General features: G+C 43.1%; 1 protein-coding gene across 1 annotated transcript in view; it reads right to left on the bottom strand.

Annotated features, from left to right (window-relative positions):
• Positions 1 to 23,286, bottom strand: part of ANTXR1 (ANTXR cell adhesion molecule 1) — a 181,156-nt gene that overhangs the window by 97,934 nt on the left and 59,936 nt on the right. Inside the window, exons 11-12 of the mRNA XM_073325259.2 lie at positions 19,376 to 19,445; positions 17,307 to 17,385 (exon numbers count right to left, since the gene is read on the bottom strand). Of these exons, the coding sequence (XP_073181360.1) occupies positions 17,307 to 17,385; positions 19,376 to 19,445 (149 nt within the window). The remainder of the gene's footprint in view (positions 1 to 17,306; positions 17,386 to 19,375; positions 19,446 to 23,286) is intronic.

Here is a 23,286-nt window from a genome sequence, read left to right as displayed (position 1 = left end):
GTGAGCTGACGGGATCCCCTTTCCAAGAGAAAGCGTAGCTTATTTTTCCATGCTCATTCAATCCAGGACCTCCCTGCTGAGACTGCCTGCTGTGAGGTGGGAAGATGTCCACTGTGAACTGGACTGACCCCACAGGCCACAGAACTAATGGCAGATCACCACCAGTCAATAATTGCCCTAGTCTGTTCACTCCCTCTGAAGCAGTGGTTCTCAAGCAGGAGTACACAGACCCCTGGCGGTACGCAGAGGTCTTCCAAGGGAGCTCATCAACTCATCTAGATACTTGCCTAATTTTGCAACAGGCTACCTTAAAAGCATTAGTGAAGTCAGTACAAACTCAAATTTCATACAGACGACTTGTTTAGACTGCTCTATATACTATACACTGAAATATAAGTACAATATTTATATTCCAATTGATTTATTTTATAATTATATGGTAAAAATGAGAAAGGAAGCAATTTGTCAGTAATAGTGTGCCGTGACACTTTTGTATTTTTATGTCTGGTTTTATAATCAAGTACCAGTAGTTTTTAAGTGAGGAGAAACTTGGGGCTATGCAAGACAAATCAGACTTCTGAGAGGGGTACAGTCATCTGGAAATGTTGAAAGCCACTGCTCTGAAGCACCTGGCATTGGCCACAGTCAGAAGACAGGGTACTGGACTAGATGGACCATTGGTCTGACCCAGTCTGGCTGTTCTTATGTTACTGACCTTGGGCAGATCTGAATGCTCAACCTACAGGAGAACCTTTCAACAGTTCCTTCACTGACTCTCTGAGCCATCCTGTCCCCTTGCAAAAAAGTGCTTTACATTTCTCCTTAGCTGAGACACGTACAGAGCTGCAAAAGACCTTAGTGCAAACAGCTGCAGTGCATGTCCTGCTGAATTCGTGTTCCTCTGAGCTGCTGGAACTTAAAGAAGGACTAAACCATATTCGTACCATTGACACTGTCACGTTGCAGAGGACAGTACAACTTAGTGCATGCAACTGTCAATGAACTTTGATCCATACCAAAGGAAGCTGAAATGATCCCATAGGGCCTGATCCTGAAATTTGCTGAGGGTGCTCACCTTACGTCGTTGGGGCCACAAGGAAGGATTTTTAAAGTGCTCAACAATGCCGAACTCTGCTCCCATTAAAGTCAATAATCAAACATCTCTTGACTCCAATAGGAGCAGAATTAGGCCACTTTTGAAAACTGCACTATTAATTACCATCTGTCATGAGATGTAGCCTCTGGGCTCTCTGATTAAAGGGGGAGAATGTGCAGCAGTATGATATCTATAGCATAAATACCAGTTGTCAAGTTCCAGACTTATGGGTCTGGAGGCTACATGGATCCTTATTTTCTATCTCAAATAGAAGAATATATTTCTCAGGCAGACATATTAAAAGGCCCTGGATAAACCCAGTGTTAAATGCAGCAGGGAGGGAGTTGGTAATAGTCATAAGAATAGAAAATCACAGTTTTTCTTGGCCTATGAAAATACTCCAAGCCATTTGTATATTTAAAAATTATCCCTAGCTGTGTCCTGCTGTCTCTTCAATCCAAACTGTAAGCACTTAGGGCTTGATTGAGTCAGGGGATACTTTTTGACTTCTCTCAGCACAAAGGCCTTGGTAGCAGGAAACAAAGGAATCTCCTAAAAACAAAAAGGCCCACCCTGGAAGACGTGTACCTTTCTAGGACACTGGAAAACAGGCTGGCAGCAGCCCGCTGAGACCAAGAACAATTCTAGTATGTAAGAAAACTAGCCTTATCTCCCAAATTATTAGATTGTGAGCTCTTTGGGGGAAGGGACTGTCTTTTTATTCTGTGTTTGTACAATGCCTGGCAGAAAGGGTTGTGGTCCAAGCCTGAAGCTTCTCGGTGCTACTGCAGTACAAATAAATAATAATATATTCATAATAAATGCTGAAGAAAACTGGAGGTTCCTTCCTGAGGGGAGGGATAGCTCAGTGGTTTGAGCATTGGCCTGCTAAACCCAGGGTTGTCAGTTCAATCCTTGAGGGGGCCATTTAGGGATCTGGGGCAAAAATTGGGGATTGGTCCTGCTTCAAGCAGGGGGTTGGACTAGATGACCTCCTGAGGTCCCTTCCAACCCTAACCTTCTATGATTCCTACCCCCCGATCCCACCAGGAATGGGTTGAGACACATTGCCAGGGGCAGTACAGAGGATATTGATTATTAAATATTATTTGTACTACAGAAGTACCTACAGATCCTATCGGAGGTGGAGGCCCCGTTGACCAAGTGCTGTGCAAACATATGGTGAGAAACAGTCCTTGCTCCAAGAACTTACACCCTAAATAGACAAGACAGGCAAAGGACTGGAGAAAGGAAGGACATAGATTGGAAGCTCTTTAGAACAGAAAACATCTTTTTCTTCTGTGTTTGTACTGTACCTAGCACTATGGTAATACAAATAATAATTATCCCCATTTTCCAGATGGAGAACTGAGGCCTAGAGAGATGAAGGTCCAAGGTCACACAGGGACCAGTGGCACAACTGGGATCGAGCCCAGATCTCCTGAGTCCCAGTCTAGTGCTCAAACCACAAGGCCATCCCTTCCCTTTACTCTTTCTCCTTCTGGCCCTGTTCTTTGTCTATGCAGAGGACTGAAGTCTCAGGGCTGTATATTTGGCACCTTTCCCCAACACTAAGTTCACCCATGTTGGCAATCTTTGTTCCTGTGTTTCCTTTTGCTTCAGGTAATGCACGAGCAATACAGGTTTAGAATCATTCATGGAGATGGGGAGGATTCTTTCCCCTGCTCTCTACACGGGGACAGGACATTTTCAAATAAAAGAAAAATAGTGCTTCCTTTTTTAAAAGGTAAAAGTTTAGAAAAGGCAACTTTAAATAACCTCCAAGACAAACAAATTAATCAAATATTCCCAGCCAGCCGAGCCTTGTCATACTGGAGATCTTGGCATCTGATCCCACAACTAAGTGTACAAACAGCCCACTGTCTCTGGGACTTTAATAATGCACTCACGCCAGCCATTCCCTTTTCTGACGGGGTAGCTGCCAATGGCCAGGCAGTCTGGGCCAAATGCCACCTTCACTTAAACCCATACCACAGCAATGGGGTTGCATGACAGTAAGGAGGGGCAGAACTTGGCTCTTTGTCCACAAACCCCCCTGCTTTACGCAGTAATTTCCCCTTGCTACTGAAAAAAAGCCAACTTTCTAATGCTTGTCATCACCAGCCAAAACACAGCCATCCTCAGCTTTGGCTTGCAGCTAGCAGAGCCTTGGAAGGAAAACAAGAAATATGGGTTTGGTCTGAGAAAATTGGGTACAAGCTTAATATTTAAAAAGACAGAATCTCCCTCCACCCCCAGCACTCTCTCCTATATTAGAACAGGGGTACCTGAATATTGCAAGACTGAGCACTGCAATAACAGCATATTGGGAATGAAAGGGTTTCATCTGCATTCCATAACTTAATAACATCAGACTGGAAATAAGGCGTACATTTTTAACGGTGAGGGTAATTAATCACTGGAACAATTTGCCAAGGGTTGTGGTGGATTCTCCATCACTGGCAATTTTTTAATCAAGATGGGACGTTTTTCTAAAAGCTCTGCTCTAGTTCAAACAGGAATTAATTCAGGGAAGTCGTATGGCCTGTGTTTGCAAGAGGTAAGACTAGATGATCACAGCAGACCCTCCTGGTTTGATGATCTATGAAAATGCCCTTGGGTTTGTATTGCATTTGATAGAGGAGCTGAGATGGATATATGGACTGACCTCACCAGCAACAAAAACCTCTTTATTCCCTGAAGCTACAGGGAGAGGTTGGTGGCTGGCCATGCTTTATCACAGAAACATGATAAACATGATATCACAGAATCACAGAAACATAGACCTTGAAGGGACCTTGAGACCTAGTCCATCCTCTTACACCGAGGCAGGACCAAGCAGACCTAGACCTTCCCTGTCTCTGGACTTTGCCAGCTGCATTTAGCTCTTTGATCCTGCTCTGGGCAAACCTGGAGGATGGGGGAATAGGAACAGAGTACAGGCCTTCTTGAAACATCTCATTTTCCCCAGCCAGATTCTGCCCTCACTTCCCTCTGCTCGGCCCAACCCTGCGGTCGGCCAGAGTGTGCTCTCTCTCCAACCAACTAAGGGTAGGTGTTGGCTAATTAATTAGGTCAGGCTAACTTTATAACCTGGCAAGCACTGGATATGATATTCCTGGCCCCTCTGCAGGACACGCTGATTTTCCATTGCATTGCTGGCAGATGGAATTCTGCTCTTAGCTTTAATGATCTCGCAGGTGTGTGGCATGGCCCAGCCAGGTTTCCTGTTATAGACTTCAGCCCTCAGATATCGGAATAGCAATAAGATATTTAGACACAACAAAAACAATCAGTGAGTAGTATTGAGGGGGTGGGGTATTTACTTTAAAATCACAATAATGAGATTTAGAGGGAAATCTCTCCTTATGTAACTCCCCTTCTAACTTCTTATTACCAATTATGTAATCCTGAATTAGCGCTAAAGAGATTCCAAGAGCTCTGAACCTTGGGAAAGTTTGGATCCAGATTTCACAGCTCACTCCTAACTCTGTTAAGGGCCAAACTTAAATAATATATCAGCTCTGAGCACAATCTCTCTCTCTAACTTTGTGGAAGTTCAGAGCTCAGCTTTGTAGCTTGGGCCCCTACAGTACCAGCAAATCTGACAGAGTAAGATGAGGAGTGCTGGTCAGAGTGACAGCAATGGTTCACATAAAATACAGACAGACCTAAATCAATCTTCACTCAAAGCTTAAACCAAAACATCTACGGGGCTAAAACCTTCCCTTTGCTTTGTTGTTATGCACCATTGCACTTCTTGTGTCAGTCCAGAAGTGAAAGTATCGAAATTCCACATCAAATACAGCTCCTGCTTTACCACAGTAGAGAATTTGGCCTACAGTTTTTCCTTACATCTGATTTCTCTCTGTGCTAAAGAGAGATTCAACTTTGCAAAAGCAACCCGGGGAATTCTAAGTAAATGTCTCTTATTGACTCCAGAAGGATATGATCAAATTACAACCAAACATTTGTTTAGCCAAGGGTCATCCCTGCTCATGAGATCTGAAAGTCAAGCTGGGTTCTTCCTCACTCCCACATCCTCATCAATGGTGCATTTGGAACTTGGTTTATTTTGCTAATGCATATGTGCATCTCTAGACAAATTCTGGACTACCTGATATCTAGCACAAGACACTTAAAGAGGCTTCATGTATGTAACTAACTTTGCTGTCTGAAAGAATTGCTTTTGAAAATGCACTCTGTGATTAAGATGTAAGAAGGAAAAATAAAATCTTAAACCACTGACCTCCTGCAGATTATTTCACATCTCAGGCTTGGAAATAGCCAATTTTATTTTTTTAATGTAGACTTTGTACAGTCCAGATCACGTCTTTTTGTTTTGTTTCTAGGTTATTACATTTTTCCAAAAACATACTTTATTATGGAAACACTGACAGCCCCTTGACTGCAAATGCTTCTCTTTGGAAATGCATTTTTTTTTGCATTTTTTAAATGTTTTACTCAGTAAGCCATGCTTATCTATGCTATATTAAGAACTGGAGAGATCATCATCATCATTTCTTCTGAGAGACAGAGAGTTCTAGTGGACTATAAGCAAAGCATGGGAGTAAAATATCCTAAGTGACTTAGGAGCCTTTTTCCCATTTTAGTCACTTTTGAAAATGGGATTTAGCCACTTTTGAAAATTTTGTCCTTGCATTTTTGGTTCTGTCACTGGCTTAGGTCCTCATTCAGGAAAGTATTTCTATTCAGGAAGAGTGCTTAAAATGCTTAAACTTTAAGCATATTTTAAGTCCCATTGTGGCCAACGGGACTTCGCTTTAATGTATAAAGATGGACTTAAGCACATAGGATCATAGAATATCAGGGTTGGAAGGGACCTCAGGAGGTCATCTAGGCCAATCCCCTGCTCAAAGCAGGACCAATCCCCAACTAAATCATCCCAGCCAGGGCTTTGTCAAGCCTGACCTTAAAAACCTCTAAGGATGGAGATTCCACCACCTCCCTAGGTAACCCATTCCCGTGCTTCATCACCCTCATAGTGAGAAAGTTTTTCCTAACGTCCAACCTAAACCTCCCCCACTGCAACTTGAGACCATTGCTCCTTGTTCTGTCATCTGGTACCACTGAAAACAGTCTAGATCCACCATCTTTGGAACCCTCTTTCAGGTAGTTGAAAGCAGCTATCAAATCCCCCCCTCATTTTTCTCTTCCGCAGACTAAACAATCCCAGTTCCCTCAGCCTCTCCTCATTAGTCATGTGCTCCAGCCCCTAATCATTTCTGCTGCCCTCCACTGTACTCTTTCCAGTTTTTCCACATCCTTCTTGTAGTGTGGGGCCCAAAACTGGACACAGTACTCCAGATGCTTAAGTGCAGTCCTGAATCAAGGTCTGTCTGACTTTGGGCAAGTCACTAAGGGCTTGTCTACACAGAGACATCGTGAATGGTAAATCGGGCTGTCCATCTACAGTGCTCTAGCCTGCCATATGCTCTGTGGCCATGTGGACCCTGCTAGGGTGCACTGAATGTTCCATATGGTAGGGAATGCTTAGTGCACAGTAGCAGGGTCCACACGGTCACTTACAGAAGTCTACATTACAAACACTACAGTGACATAACTGTGGTGCTGTAGTGAAGACACTTACTACCTCTACGGAAGGGTTTTTTCTGTTGCTGCAGTAAATCCACCCCGTCGAGAGGTGGCAGCTAGGTCGACGGAAGAATTGTTCCATCGACCTAGCAGTTTCAAAGCTGGGGCTTAGGTAAGTACTGATTATTACTGGGTGGGCAGGGGCAGGCCTAGACCTACATCCCAGATCTGAGTATCCCTCAAACTTTGCAACATTATCCCCTCTCCAACACATCAGTGAGTAAGTTTGTACAATTTCTTGAGAACTATGGGAGGCAGAATCAATGGCATCAGTCCTTATGACAAGATTCCTGTTTGCACATGCGTGTGCAGAGATTGCACACACAGCCTGCAGCTTTGGAGGTTGTTTCAGCTCTATAACATAACAACTCTCTTTGTCATGATTATAAAAAAAAAACAAAACAAAACCAACCTAGCTGTGACTGATCTGGGACTGACAGGTATTTGACAAGCACCATCCCTCAATGCTGGAAATGAGATCTATTTTGGGCCTTCCTAAAGGGCTTGGAATTGGACCAAGCTAGTCATCACATATGCGTCTTACTCCTTGTCTTCAGAATGTTTCCCTCGTTTTCTACTCCCTGAAACGTTGCAGCAGATTTCACACTGCAGATGGAGAAGTGCAAGGAACGGCTTATGTTAGACTCTGTGCGCTCACATAAAGTTCTGCTTATGCTCAGAAGGAGTCTGCGGAGCTGCATCAATTTACACTAGCTAAGGATCTGGTTCTCTATTTCACTGCATTTGGAGCCATAAAACAGCACACATACTGCTAGCCTGTCTCCCCGTGCTAGGAGGGTGTGGCACCATGCCCAGAGTCCGGCTCAGGTCCCTTTTACTCAGGACTTCAGCTTTGTTTCTTCCACATAAAATTCATACAGCACATCAAATCATCCTCTCCCCACTAACCTGGGGATTTCTGCAGGGGCCTATCTATTCCCTACAGGCCGGCAGGGGGCCCTGCCTCACTGGACCACACTTCCTCACGAAGAGCCTTATTTACCATTGCCATGCACAAGTGCAAAGCTCTAGCAAACCAGAATGGTGGCATTTTACACCCCCTTTTGCACTGGTGCAAATGACTATATGCAATGGTAAATCCAGCTGTAAGTGCCCATTCCGAAGGAACACAATGAGAGTTTTACCATTGACTTCAACAGGAGCAAGATCGGATGCTAATGACACACTGTGGGCAATAAACGCTTTGGTGTGCAAACCTAACAGGAGAGAGATATAACAAGATCTAATGGCTGGAAGTTGAAGCCAGACAAATTCAAAACAAGACTCAAATTTGTAACAGTGCCAATAATTATCCAAAAAGAAAAGGAATACTAGTGGCACCTTAGAGACTAACCAATTTATCTGAGCATAAGCTTTCGTGAGCTACAGCTCACTTCATCGGATGCATCCGATGAAGTGAGCTGTAGCTCACGAAAGCTTATGCTCAGATAAATTGGTTAGTCTCTAAGGTGCCACTAGTATTCCTTTTCTTTTTGTGAATACAGATTAACACGGCTGCTACTCTGAAACCAATAATTATCCATTGGAACAACTGACCAAGGGAAGTGGTGGAGTCTCCATCTTTTGATGTCTTCAGATCAGGACTGGATGCCTTTCTTGAAGAGATGCTTTAGTCAAACACAGGTGACTGGGATCCATAGAGGAGTAGCTGGGTGAAATGCTATATTCTATATTATACAGGAGATTGGACTGGATGATCAAATGGTCCATTCTGGATTTAAAAATCTACAAAACTATGATTTTTTTAACATGATGTAACAAATCAAATAAACAGAACTCCCTGCGTCTCAGTGAGCTCCTGGGCAGTTATGCTGAATATGCTGCCTAGAGGGCTGCCGAGGTTTGCCTGTGCTGCCAGCACCTTGCTGGAAACTGGTTTGGCCTGGATTTTTCAACATCACTTCAACATCAACATCTCCTTCCCCGGAATGTCAAAATTTTCCACTTTTGCAAAAACGGAGTCTGAGTATATTAAAAAAAGAAATAAAAAGAGGGGTTTTTTTTTTGTATTAAGTGTTTGAAGGCTAAGTTTGTTAGGGTTTCTGTTTTCTTTACAGGATCAGATAAAATCCAAAAGGAAGCACTGGTTACATTTTTTCCCCTTGAAGAGTGAACGAATAGAATCAATGCAAACAAAAGCAAGTCAAATTAACCTAAACCTATGCAGTTATAATAGCTAAGCAAGGGGCTCACAGGTTTTACCGATACAGCTGATATTTGTTGTTTATTGACATTTAGAAACACAATTTCTGCAAATTGTACAGGTTGTTAATTCATGTGTTTCATTGCAGTTACCTTCCTCTTCCCTCTGTTTGTCTGTTAAAGCCACTCAGTGAGCCTAGTCTTTCATTAGGGTCAGATTGTCAACCCTGAACACAAACAGTGATGAGCAGTTATTTAATCCTACAAAAACAACAAGGAGTCAGGTGGCATCTTTAAGACTAACAGATTTATTTGGGCATAAGCTTTTGTGGGTAGTGGGTTTTTACCCACGAAAGCTAATGCCCAAATAAATCTGTTAGCCTTTAAGGTGCCACCGGACTCCTTATTGTTTTTTGTGGATACAGACTAACACGGCTACTCCCTGATACTTAATCCTACAAGTTACTTTAGTGGAACTACTGGTGTGAGTAGCCGTTGATTGTTGGGAGTAAGGGATTCACAATCTCGCCTTTAATTCACAGGCTCTTTTGGGGGAAGGACTTTTTCTTTTGTACAGCCCCTAGCACAATGAGGACTCCTCATCCTGATTTGGGATTTGCAGTGGGTTCTACTGCAGTACAAATATTAAATAATAGTAATTTGGAATGAGGTGTTCATGTGTTTGATTAAAGCCATCAGCTGAAACATCGTGGCTTTTCAAAACAAATGTTTTTATCAAATAGTGAGAATATTAGAGCTAGCGAATGGCACCGCAGTCTAGTGAAATGTTCCATACATGTTACATGTACACTCACATATATTTCCCGAGGGCTACGTCCACACTGTGAGTTAGGGGTGTGATCCCCCTGCTCGTGCACACGGGCTCACACTCGCTCTCATGCAGTTGTCACGAGTGTAAACAGCAGTGTGGCCACGAGTAGCCGTAGGGGAGGCACAGTGGAGCCATGCCAGGTACAAACCCACCTGAAAGCGGTAGGTATGTAGTCAGCCTGGCTCAGCCGTGCCTGCATGTCACTGCTCGTGCCACTGTGGCTGCCCGGACATGTATGCTTGTGCTAGCTTGAGAAGAGCTAGCGTGAGTATGGGGGAGGAAGAGCTCAGTGGTTTGAGCATGGGCCTGCTAAACTCAGGGTTGTCAGTTCAATCCTTGAGGGGGCCATTTAGGGATCTGGGGCAAAAATTGGGGATTGGTCCTGCTTTGAGCAGGGGGTTGGACTAGATGACCTCCTGAGGTCCCTTCCAACCCTGATATTCTATATGTACACTAGCAGGGGAGTCACACCCATAGACATAGCTTCAGGAGCCGCTTCCAAAGTGATCTGGTCATTTAGGTGCCTAACTCCCATTTAAATCAACTCCTGCTAAATAAGGAATAAGGTGCCTCAATACATTTGAGAATCTGAACCCTAAGTGGCTAAGAGCCAGATTTTCAGGGCCTAAAAATGGGGAAAGGCGCAGAGTAAGATTTTAAAAAATGCCTAAGCAAGTCAGACTCCTAACTCCCATTGGAATCAGTGGCAGTTAGGAATCTATCTGCATCTTTAGGTGTTAAAATACCTTTGAAAATCTGGCTCCAAATCCCTGCTGAAAATGGGACTTAGGCTCCTAGACATTAAATGCTTTTGAAAACTTTAGCCTGGATCTAGTATTCTCATTGTTTGATAAAATGTTATATATCTAGAGAGTTTTCAGGGCTGGGGGACAGACAGACAGATAGACTGATAGAGCGCAGGGATTGATAGATTTGTCTGTCTCTATTCTTTAGGAGTCTTTAGATGCTGGACACAGGAGGCAGACCCTAAACTGTTAAATTAGCTTAGCTCCACTGACATCAGTGAAACTGCACCAGTTTTGTCCAGCTGAGAACCTGGCATTTCAGGCAATGGGGTGTTATAAAAGCCTTGTCAGGCAGGAGTGATGGCGCCGACAGACTCAGTTAGTGATCTGATGACCGCATTAATCAATGCATCAATGATTTAGGAGTCAGGGAGATTTTATGATGCCTTGTATATTTTAGGTAATTGGTTGCTGTGAGTGCAGGTTTATGTGAGTGTGAGTTCTCCCCTTAGGAGCTATTCATTTCTCTTCTTTGAGAAGGGTTGTAGCATTATCGATGAAATGTTAAGACCAGTTAATCCTTGGGTGTCGTGGGTTGGATTCCTTGAAAGATTCAGAGCTAATGCTCTGGATGGAGAGTTTCGACAAAAGTTTTAGCGGTGTATATTCCAAGAAAAGAAATGTGTCTTTGATGAATGAGTCTCATAAGAAGTTACAGTAGCACATTTAATGTTGGGCTCTAGAAGCACCAGGCAACTCTGACCTGATAATGTCTCTTTATACCACTGTGGCAGCATAGAGGGTCTTAAAATGGTACAAAGGGACATTAGCATAACTCAGGATCAGGCCCATCAATTGGCATTTTCCAAAGAGTCTATGGGACTTAGGCACCCCCTCCCTATTCAAAGTCAATGGGACTTGGGTGCCTAACTCCCATAGCCCCCTTTGAAAATCCCAGATTAGTGGGTTCTGTCTGACTGACATTGCTCAATGGGGAGAGAGTTTAAATTGGCATTATAGGACTGGATACTGTTCAAATAGAGTGAGATGTGCAAGGCAATTTTGTTCAAACAGCACAGAACTCCACAGGAGAGAGAAAGAGAACGTCTTGTTGAAAAATAATTAGGGAATGATCCAAATGCCAATTGTAGATTTAAACCAAAGCATGTTCCTTTGAGACCTTTGTAACTTATTGAGGAGAACTCCCATGGAGTTGGACCCATAATTTCCCTTGATGTCTTTGAAAATCTCCCCTGAGAGAGAGAGAGATTGCTGGTCAAACAATGGAAAAGAAATGTCAGCAGAAGAAATATTCCTTTTTTAAAATCAAAATGTCTGATTTCTCAAAATGATTAGATAGTTCTGAGTTTTATAAAGATGCCTTTCCCTCCATTGATGGACTTTAGATAGTCTTGGAAGAAGGATGTTTCATACAAGAGTTATGGGGGAAATGACAGAGTCTATCTTGAAGGTCTCCAAGCCATGAGAATGTGTTGTAAGAATTTGTTGCTATGTTGTAGAATCGTGTAAGGAAGAGGTAATAAAGCCCATTACAGTATTCAGTCCCTTTATTTTCAGGTTTGTTCCTTAACATGCTATTCTCCAGGGTTTTCTGCCATCTACATTTAAAATGTCCTAACTATCTCCTTTGGGAGACTACTCCATAGCTAAGAATCTCACTGATAGGAAGATTTCTGAATATAAATATTCCCTTTGAAAGTTATACCTGCAGGCGACAGCCTCAGACATTCACTCCCCTCTCTGATGTCTACGCTCTTTACAGACTTGCAGTCGTGTCTCCTTGCTCAGAGGTCATTTTGCCATGTTATAATACATTATTCCAATCTTTCTTCATAAGCTCTTCCCCTCTCGTCCCTGTGGGCCTGATCCAACAGTGAATCTTTCCATTGACTTTAATGGGAGTTGGATGTTGGCCAGTCCTTTGGACAAATGCTTGCTATAAAGAGAGCTAATGCTAATTGTTTTCTGGGGATATGCCGACACTGCACCTGGCAGAGCGCCTCCCACATACTTGCATCCCGGGAGCTAGTGCACTAAAAATAGCAGGGTGGACACTGGGGCTCCAGAAGAGTTTCGGGCTAGCCACCTGAATTCAAACCCATGGGGCTGGGTGGGCCTGGATTCGGCGGCTAGCCCAAGCGTCTACCAGAGCCGCAACGTCCACATGGCTATTTTTAGCCCATTAGGTCAAGCTAAACGAACGCAAGTCTCTCTACCCACAACTCACTCCCAGCTGCAGTGTAGACATCTGTGAAACCCTAGATAATGCTTCTCGTGTGACTGACTGGATGTTTAATTTTCAGTAATTAATGTGGGGCCTACATCTATATGGCCTCAACTATGGTACTCAGGTGGGTGGAGGAAATGCTGAACCCAACTCCATGTTTACAAATGGTCCCAGCCTTCAGAACAGAACAAAGCTCCCTGCATCCAAACACTCCTGACCTTCAGACTGCTTGAAATCTGGATCTGAACTTCCGGCTAGAACCTGTCTCCAGCCAGAAGGAGTGTTACTATGATTTCTTGAGCTACTGATAGAATTTCAAACTTCGCAGTTCACAAGTCACGCTGGACTGGGAAATGAGACAGCTGCACCATGCTCCATTTGCTGATTCTCAAGACTTGGGCAAACACATATATTTTAAAGAAGCATACACACATTCTGGCTCCTTAGAAGTTTCACATAGCATGGTGCCACCCACTTTCATCTTCTGGAGGCCAGTCCCCAAACCTCAAGAAATATGGAAACACTCGTATGGGCACCACTTTCTCAATGAAATCTCTGTTTGCTGACTCATTCTCCCAACAAACCGCAGCTTCTCGTGAGCAATGGTTCTGAGAGTTAAGGCGTTTGCACAAGTGCCAAACAGTGAGCTGTCGTTATATGCGATCCGGGTGGGAGATGCACAGACAGGGGGAATTTGTGGTACGTTCAGGACATCGTTCCAGATCTAGGGCCGTTTTTGCATGCCGTCTGCAAAGAGCTTCACTGACGTGCCATGGAGGAAAGATTTACAAACGACCTATTCCCCTCCCTCCCCTTCAAAGTTTCTTTGCAAAGTGAGGAGAGAAGCTCTCTCTGCACTGTGCTGTCACCTCCTGCTGCAGCTTTCCAAATTTACTGGCTTTGGCCCTGATTCTGCAAACACACATGTGCGTATCTTTCAAGCTTGAAGCCAGTGCAAGTATTCATCAATTGCCTGAAGTTATGCATGTATGTAAGCATTTGCAAGATTGGAGACCTTGTTTTAGCTTTCTTTACAGTGGGTGTGTAGCATGGTGCCGATGCAAAAGCACCTAATTAGCCCCTGCCCCGTCAGCTCCAATCAGGGGAAACAGATTGGGGCTGATGGAAAAGGCCTGATGCCGGCTTGAGGATTGGCAATACCCGCTGGCCTGACCAGCCAAGAGTTATAAAGGCTGGGAGGGAGGCAGAAGGCAGGGGGGCAGCCAGGGAGAAATCAGTCAGGAAGGGAATTGGAGGCCTCCTAGCTGAAGGCTGACTCTGCCTATAAAGGAGGAGACTAATCCTGTAAAGCTTTTCTTAGATTAACACTGGTGGGATAACCTTAAGTAAATAAAGACAGGGGTGTTGCACAACCTCTCTGAGCCTTATTGGGGGCAGCAAGCAGGCCCCAGGAAGAGGGGCGGGTCATGAACCCTGTTGCAGGGTGCTATTTAAACACAGACAATAAATAAACCCCTCTCTTCTCCAAGAGAAACTTTCCAAACAATTTAAGAGACGTTTACAACCACATTTCCAAAGCAGGTCACTGAGTTTGAACGCCATGCTTGACACACCCCATGCAAACTAAATTTTCAGGGGTGCTGGAATTGATCGGAATTGGCACTCAGGTTCCTCAGCATTTCTGGAAAACAGGCTTCGGGTTTCACAGGTTGGATTCTCAGACTCAGGGGTGCTGAAGATTAGCTGGTATTTTTGAAAAGGTGGCTGTCCCCAGGTTACTGCCAGAACCAGCAAAAGCTTTCAAACTGAAGGAAACATTTTCTGTGCACCTGGTGTAGATGAAATGATCACCATTACGCAGCCTATTGCTTGGAAATACTTCCCCTAATTGTTTTGTGGGCGTTATCAGTGAAAAGGTCCCTACAATGAGTTCTATCCAACTGTGTCCCAGTTAAGTGATGAAAACTCCATACTTAGGATCAAATTTGGGTCACTTAGAACAGGCAGAGATACAAAAATATACTGTACTATACACTTGTGCAGTGCCATATGACCCATACTCCATCTATGAGTCTCTGAAATCTATACTGCTATACACACATTTATAGAATGAACAAGCAGATTTAAATAATTTATGTTTTCCTCTTGATATCTAGACATACCGAATCTGCTGATTTTTACCTTACTCTGAATGTCTTGGCTGAGTAGCCTCCCAATATAGAACATGTGGAAAACCAGAAATTCAAAGGAAGATTTTTTTAAAAAATTAGAATGTTGTATCCTATAAATCCTGTGTTTTAAATGTTCTCATGCTTCTTGCATGAAGCATCATTCAGCTAAAGCAACAGCTCATTGCTTTTATCCTAATTGTTGCAAGTGAGAAGAAGTGTCCATCCCCGCTTGGAAATGAATGAAATAACTGTGAGCCAAGTTCTGCTCTCAGAGTTCATATGTGAGCTGCTCCACTGAAGTCAATAGGGGCAATCTTCCTTTGGTGTAAATTGTCACAGTGCTGTTGGAGCTAAGACAATTTACACCAACTGAGTATCTGCCCCAATGGCACGTTGCAAATATCAAACAGCTGCATTTTGCTGTCTGTGTTGATCATAACCGTATCTTGCTTCAAAAGGCAAAGCAGAAAAATTGCTCATAATTTATTCTCTCTCTCTCTCTCTCTCTCTCTCTCTCTCACACACACACACACACACACACACACACACACACACACACACACACACACACACACACACACACACACACACACACACACTTACTTTCACCATGGCAGCAAAGAGAACTTGAACTGAAATATCAAATCCAGCTGAAAAAAAGCCCCCTCTCAAGGCATAAAGATGCCCTTGTCAACTGCAGAGAAATAAGCCTTCATCTCAGCTCTGAAAACTGACATTTAATCATGTAGACAATGCGGGTGTCTCCAGACAATCTTGTCGTTGTTGCGACAGATGAAATGGTACAGGAGATATTTTCCCCCTTAGCCTGTGCATCAGTGTTCATGGACCACAACTGAATAGTCTTGGTATGTGGATATTATATAACTTGGCCTTTCACTAGCTCCACATAGAAACACGATGCAGTTTTGTTTGGCGGATTTGAAGGGGGCAGGGAAAGAGTCCTGCCATAAAAGTCTTCAAGTCAAATCCTGCAGTCCTTTCTCAGCCAAGACTCCCAGGGAAGTTTTGCCTGAATACTGACTGCAGGAATTGGTCCTTTGTATGAAATTTATGACAGTGCAGAAAACCAGCACAAGGCATGGCGGGGGAGGCATAGCTCAGTGGTTTGAGCATTGGCCTGCTAAACCCAGGGTTGTGGGATCGGTCCTTGAGGGGGTCATTTGGGGATCTGGGGCAAAAATTGGGGATTGGTCCTGCTTTGAGCAGGGGTTGGACTAGATGACCTCCTGAGGTCCCTTCCAACCTTGATATTCTATGATAAGTAGGGCATAGGCTTTATGCTATTCTCTCTGAACAGGGATGAAGTTCACCCTTGTAGAGAAAGCCAGACAGAAACACATAACTGCATGAAGAATGAAGTTTTAAATGGCATCAGTACGGGTGTCAATGAGTGATGCTTGGAGATCTAGGGCTAGATCCCAAAAGATTCTGAATATCTTTTGCTAGGTGCTGAGGGTCTCAACTCCCACAGGTTTCAATGGTAACCTCAGGTGTTTAGAACCATGCTGGAGGCACTCAACACCTTGTAGGATTGTGCCCTATAATTGTGACCTTACCTTAATAAAACAGCTTATTTCAAAGCAACAGTATATAACAGAACCCCCCTTTTACTAGCTTAATCCCATACAGGTCAGCCAAAAGCCTTGACCAAATTTATGAATCTCACATGCTATGTACATGGGTCCCAATTGTACACATCCTATTCAGTCAGAATCCCACATTCTCATAAGATTCCCAATATTTTCTGTTTTCATGAGCACAAAGTAAATTCCTCCCAAATCTCCTTTATCCTTACTAACATGAGGCCTCCCTTCCTCATGGTCACACTTTAGCAGAAGTAAAATCCCCATCAAGACAACAGTCTTATTAACTGTAAGAAGTTGCTTTCCTTTGCTCCGGCCGCTGCAAGAGGCTGATGAGAACCAGTGACTCAGGCATTGCTAGCAAAGAAGGACATGGGGTCAGTGCAGTCTGCACTTCTGCAGAGCTCCCCAAACTTTTGGGGAGGAGCATATCGATTCATAGACAAAGGGTCCGATTGCCACTGCCTTGCAACTTGTGCCATCATTTGCATCTGTGCAAAGTGGGTGTAAACAGATATCACTGGTGTGAGTGGACATGTCTGATCCACTGGTGCAATATGCACTCACCATGCAAGGAGCAAAGCAGTGGCGAACCAGATCCTGACACCTCTGCTATATCACAAAACCACTTCACCATCTCCCATACATGCTCAGACAGAGCATGAGCTGCTTGCTTCAAACCCATGTTAAGGTGCACACCACATGGGGAATGGCAGTGCAGGAGGGCCATGCGTAAGAGCTCACCACTAAGGCAGAGAGGTGGCTCCTTAGCATGCCACTCACCCAAGCCTCAAGTACCAGCACAGCTTATCTGTGGTTTAGAACCCTTTTGCTACAGAATCCTTTTATGCGCATATGTTGAAACTTACACAGTGCGTGCTGGAGATGATGACGGAGCTTGAGATGAAACTGAGGCCGTCATTCATGCTGACCTGAAGAGCTGCCTCCCTGCAAAAAAACAACAACAGGACAGCCATCTGCCACGCTGCATCAGACACGTGCCCCGGCTTGAATCGGGGATCCTGATATCAGGCTCTGGCCAGTACCTGAGGTTTCAAACATAGGCTAATTCCCATCCTCACTGCCCCATGCTGCCATATTGTAATGCACTCAGCCACCTGTGCAATGTATTATATGGAGAAAAAAGTGACACCGCTGAGAAAAGAAGGGAGCAAAATACCACCTCTTCATTCCCTTAGTCCTAGGCCCAACCTAGCCTTAGCACAATTTAGAGCAGCTTCAGAGCTACTCTATGTTTTCCTTAATTGGCTGTATTATCTGGTACCTCTACTATCTGCTTCCAGGTTTGCTAGGATCCTATCTGCTACTGACAAGTCTTGTTCTCCTTAATCTCACTCGTCATCAAGTGTCTGTATCTTCGGGTTAACAACCATCTGTTCTGTTTATTAGGGTCAGAACATACATACAAACTCCCTCTCCAGCATAACAATAGGGTATTCTCCACTCCCATATAAAGAACTGTTTTCCCTCTACTAACTGACACTGGATTAAAAATTACACCATCTTCCTCGAGCTCTGTACTTTCTATTCCAATTGGGAATAGAAAAACACTGACCCTCTCATGAGAATAGAGCTCAGTTCATCGACAAGAGGAAGTCATGAATATGTCAAGCACTGCAGAGTACAGATCGCAAAGCCCAAAACAAGTTACATGAGAGCTGGGGACAAAACATTCTCTAGTGAAGGGTTCCTGCTGTGGAATGAATTTCCAGAGGAGATTAGACTAATCTAGAATCTGCCTGTCTTTAGGGAAAGTTGCAAAAACCTCTCTCTTTCTACCATACCGCATTTCCACCGTAACCAGAATGACATTTACATCATCAACCCCCCTCTGCTTGCTTCCCACGCAAAGTGAAAAACAGAAATGCCTTCCTCAAGCAGAATTCCTATAACCCAGAAGGAAGAGGAAGGCGTGACTCCATGAACTCTGCTAGGGACCTTGCTATTGCCAATCCAATGCATGTGAAAGCAGATCAGATACCTTGGTGGTGGACAGCAGTACAAAATCTTTGGATACAGTGGAAAGCTAGGAATGCACCTGCCTGCCTTATCATTATGGTGACATTACTATAGGAGAGGCGGTGGGAAGAGGCAATGGGACACAAAAAGCAACACACATTTTTTTAAACCTATTAACAGGCCAGATTCACAGAGTCTGCCGATGATGACTGATTTCTCGCAGCTCCAGCTGCGATGCTTCCCGGTAGTATAACATTTAGTATAACATCGTGCGGAAGAACTGAGTGGATGCAGTGACTGAGCGGCTACAGTAATAAAGTTGTCTCTTAAAACTGAGGAATGATGATGCACTGCAGAATTTCTACCGCTGTGCAGTATGGGCAGTAAGAGCCAAACTCATTCAGCATTGTCTCCCATGCTTTGAGCCTAATCATGCCATCCATCTTCACATACGTGTGAGAAGAGTCAACGGTAACTGAATCAAATCATTCAAATCAGTTGACTTGAATGGCTCTGGAACAGGCCCTAAGTGAGAAAGGGCAGCAGGATGGGCCCCTTCTGTTTTATGACCAGTTCTTCCCTTTTTTAACTCTCTCCCAACTGCTGAAGATCACAAAATCCCTTTGTTGGATCATATCTTGAGTCACAGGAGCAGTGAAGGCTCAATACCCCACTTTCTAGCTTTACACTATTGAGATCATTTCAGAGAGAGCTTCTAAGGCTACTGTTTTACAATTAAAACAAGATCTAGTCAGTCCTGCCATGTCCATATATGACCAACAGACTTTGGTTCAGCTTTCCTGCATGGAATTTGTGGGCTAGGAAGTAACTGTGGCCCAGTTTAATAGTGAATACAGGGATGTATGATAGTTAAAATCAGGTAAATCAATTATTCTTCCTCAGGCAATAAATGGGATCAGTCAATTTCAAATGCTGGTGGGTATCTCTAAGAACTTACATGCCAACTTCTCGTAATACAGGTGCTGGGCAGAGCAAATAGGTATCTTCTACTACGAAAGGTTTCTCATCTGGAGAAAGAAAGAGAGAAAGTGGACTGATGTGTGAGGAGTTTGGTAATGCACCATTTAAAAGTTAGCTCACCTTACCTGATCACTCTTGTTACAGTGTGTATGGTAACACCCATTGTTTCATGTTCTCTGTGTATATAAATCTCCCCACTGTATTTTCCACTGCACGCATCTGATGAAGTGAGCTGTAGCTCACGAAAGCTTATGCTCAAATGAATTTGTTAGTCTCTAAGGTGCCACAAGTCCTCCTTTACTTTTTGTGAATACAGACTAACATGGCTGCTACTCTGAAACCATTTAAAAGTTAGGATTACCTTAAAGTTTACAACCTCTTAATTCTCTCTCATGGCATATAAATAGGCTTTGAAGGATTAGATTTTTATCTGTAAATATCAGTAAATGTCTGTTTCACTGTACACATACAAACTGATGAGAAAATATTTCCACTGATAATAGCTGAAATGTAGAGTTAAACAAAGTAAGAAATATGGTGCTTGAGAACTTCTTAGAGTTTAATTTAAAGATATTTATTTTGACATACGATGTTGAGAATTTGTGTTTTAATGGTTATCAAGCTTAATTTTTGAATATCAGCATCAAATTGTCGTTACATAATTATTGCTTGATCCTCCCCCAGGTGACAGCCCCATTCATTTTCCACAACTATGAAAATTTAAGTTGATAAAAATAGAAAAAAAAATTGCTTAAAGTCCATAGTTTTGCACAACTGTAAAAATTTAAATAGATACAAATAAGAGGAAGATTAAAAATAGATGTCTCTCAAAATTATTTTTAAAAAATCAAATTCTGCCAAACCTATATATAAACACTTGGGAGTAGGGGTGGAAATCTAGCAGTCAGACTGTACTGAAGATGCCTGGATTCTATGACTGGCTCCCTGCTGACTTGGTGTGATGACCTTAAGCAAATCCATTTTTTCTTTTCTGTGCTTCAGTTTACCGACCTGTGTAATAGGGATAATAATACTTACCTGCCTCTGGGGTGTTGTGAGGCTCAGTTAATTAAGAGGAGCCCCATTCATGCATGCCTAGGTGCGCTTTATATAGTGCTCTCTCTGCTATTGCATGATGCAGTTACTAGAACCGGGAGAAATTTTCAGCAAAAAAATGCAGATTTGCTGAAACAAACATTTCACCAATTTGTGTCGGTTTTGCTGAACTGTTCATTTTGAAAAACAAACCAAATAAATTCAGTATAGTAGACATTTTCAAAACAAAATATTTCAATTTTTCTGTTTTGAAATGACTTTTTCTTTTGAAGTTCCCTTCAATTGCATTAAAAAAGAATGCAAATGTGTTAAAAATGCTCAAACTTGAAATGAAACGTTTCATTTTGGATCAAACAAAACATTTTGTTCAAAAAAATTTTCTTTACTTTAGGATTTACTGAAAAATTCATTATTCTCTAGCTGTAGAGGTTGCAGCCCATCAAGGATTGTAGGCTTCTGAACTGCCCCATAATTAAGAGATGTGCAAACCTCAAAATGTTCAGAGGTGATTATGCCAACCATTTTGGCTTAGAAAATCTCACCAAAAGTAGGCTCAAAATCTTGAGATTCCAGGTGCTTCCTTGGTTTTAGCTGGACCAGAAATACTGCAGGAGTAGCTTTTCTTGAATTACTGTGCTGGTTCTGCTTCCAATCCCTGACGAACTCAGGATGGGTAGAGGTTGTAAGGGAATTTAGATTGCGATTTTCAAGGAGCCTTATGGGAATTAGGCATCCAACTCCCATGGACACTCCTAACTCCCTTAGGACCCTTTGGAAATGGCAGTCTAAATTTTTCAACTTTTCAACCCTCAGAAAGGATTAAGGCTCGAATGAGATTCAGGTAATCTATTTCACCTGAACTGATTTCCTGGCTCAAGAGAAAAAACAGTCAGTGTGTGGAGGCATCTGTCTAGGCATTCATAACATGCTCATCACTGTAATATCTCTAGTATTACTGTTAAAGCCTTGGACTGGAAGTAGGAAGATCTGTCTTCTGTTCCTGATTCTACCAATAAGTAACTGTGGCCCTTATCTTAGCAAAGCAGCCATGCAGATGAATAACTTTAAACACATGAATAGTTCCACTGAGGAACTAAGAAGTGGTCAGTGGAACTCAGATATATAAAGTTACCCACCTGCTTGAACATTTTGCTCGTTTGGGACCTGTCTGACTGTTGGCAAATTATATAAATGATCTGTGCCTCAGTTTTCCTAGCCTTATAATGATAATAATCTTTATCTTTATTGGGGGCTTCATTCAGGTTAGTAAAGTGCTTTGAGATCCTCAAATAGAAAGCAAAACAGAAGTGCTGTGTACTAAAGGTATCCTTTTACATAGTTTATAAAGGGTTCATTAATGCTATATTGAGTCCCAACATCACAATAGGTTGCTTATAACTAGAAGTGGCTGGAAAAGGAAATTTCCATTTCATGGGAAATTTCACTCAACCTGACATGATCTATAGCCTGAACCCTACATGACTGAATGCTACTCTCATTGCTAGAACACAAAAATTGTCTTCACAGCCCAGAACTGGACAATATGGGCTAGATTCTCTCCCCCCTGTTCTGGCCACTTTGCCCTGCCTGATGGAATCTGGCCCTAAATGGCTAGCTGAGAATCCCCCAGTGCAGGGGAGCTCTCAATTCATATAAATTGACAAAGACAGTTCCTATGCCAACTCCCCCATCCTGGCATAGAGGGGACATGATGAGCAAGGGAAGGGGTGGATCTCAGCAAGAGAGAATCTGGACATCTCTCTCTCTGTATAGCTGGTTGTTTCTTAATCATGGCAATTTGTCATTCAAAATTTACAACAAACTGGTTGTACGTCAAAGAGCTCGTGTAAATGAACTAGGATGCCCATGAACAGAATGATTTAGGTGCTGTTTCCATTCCATTAAGTGCAGTTTGTACTGGAGATGGATGTTCTGCCATCTTGTTGTATTATCTAATGAAGGGAAAGCAAAACAGTGAGATTCTGTAATCTGAGAAAAAAGAAAAGGAGGACTTGTGGCACCTTAGAGACTAACATTTATTTGAGCATAAGCTTTCATGAGCTACAGCCCACTTCATCGGATGCATTCCAATCTGAGGGCCTCTCTTGATCAGATTTTAAGAAGTGGTCAGCATCCAACAACTCCTATTAATAATACCTAGCACTTTTCATCAGTAGATCTCAAAGTGTACTACAAAGGAGGTCAGTATCATTATCCCCACCTTACATATGGGAAAACTGAGGCACAGAGCGGGCCAGAGACTTATCCAAGGTCACACAGCAGGGCTGGGAACTGAATCCAGGGCTCCTGAGTCCCAGTCTAGTGTTTTATCCTCTAGGCCACACCACCTCTCACTAAAAGCAACAGCACCTGGTAGGTGTGGAACACCCCTAAAAAAAAAATAGGTAGGATCCTAAGTAGGAGTTGAGCTCTTTTGAAAATCTGGCCCTCTGTTTTTAGGGAATCTTGGGCAAGTTGGAATTCTGTATTAACTATCAATATTTGTTAGCTTTATGACCAGAGCTCCTAGGAGCCCTAGTCATGGACTAGGACCCCTGCTCTTTTCGTCCATCATGCTAGGTGATGTACAAAACATAGAACCAAAAGATGATCCTTGCCCCAAAGAACTGAAGTGCCAGCATCCGAAAGAGGTAAACTTTGAAGCTGAACAGAGTGCTGCGAACTTCCAGGAAAGATTTTCTTCAGCAGCTTCTGACCTCGTTTAAACTTTCCTGGGTCACTCTGCAGCTGTTTCCCCCGGTGCAGGCCAACCACAGCAACAGCAGAGGCCTCTGTGAAACCATGGCCCTCTCCTCAGCGGTAAGCTCAGCA

The sequence above is a fragment of the Lepidochelys kempii genome, chromosome 26 (assembly GCF_965140285.1).
Source record: "Lepidochelys kempii isolate rLepKem1 chromosome 26, rLepKem1.hap1, whole genome shotgun sequence".
NCBI lineage: Eukaryota > Metazoa > Chordata > Testudines > Cheloniidae > Lepidochelys > Lepidochelys kempii.
This window is presented reverse-complemented; position numbering and strand designations above follow the sequence as displayed.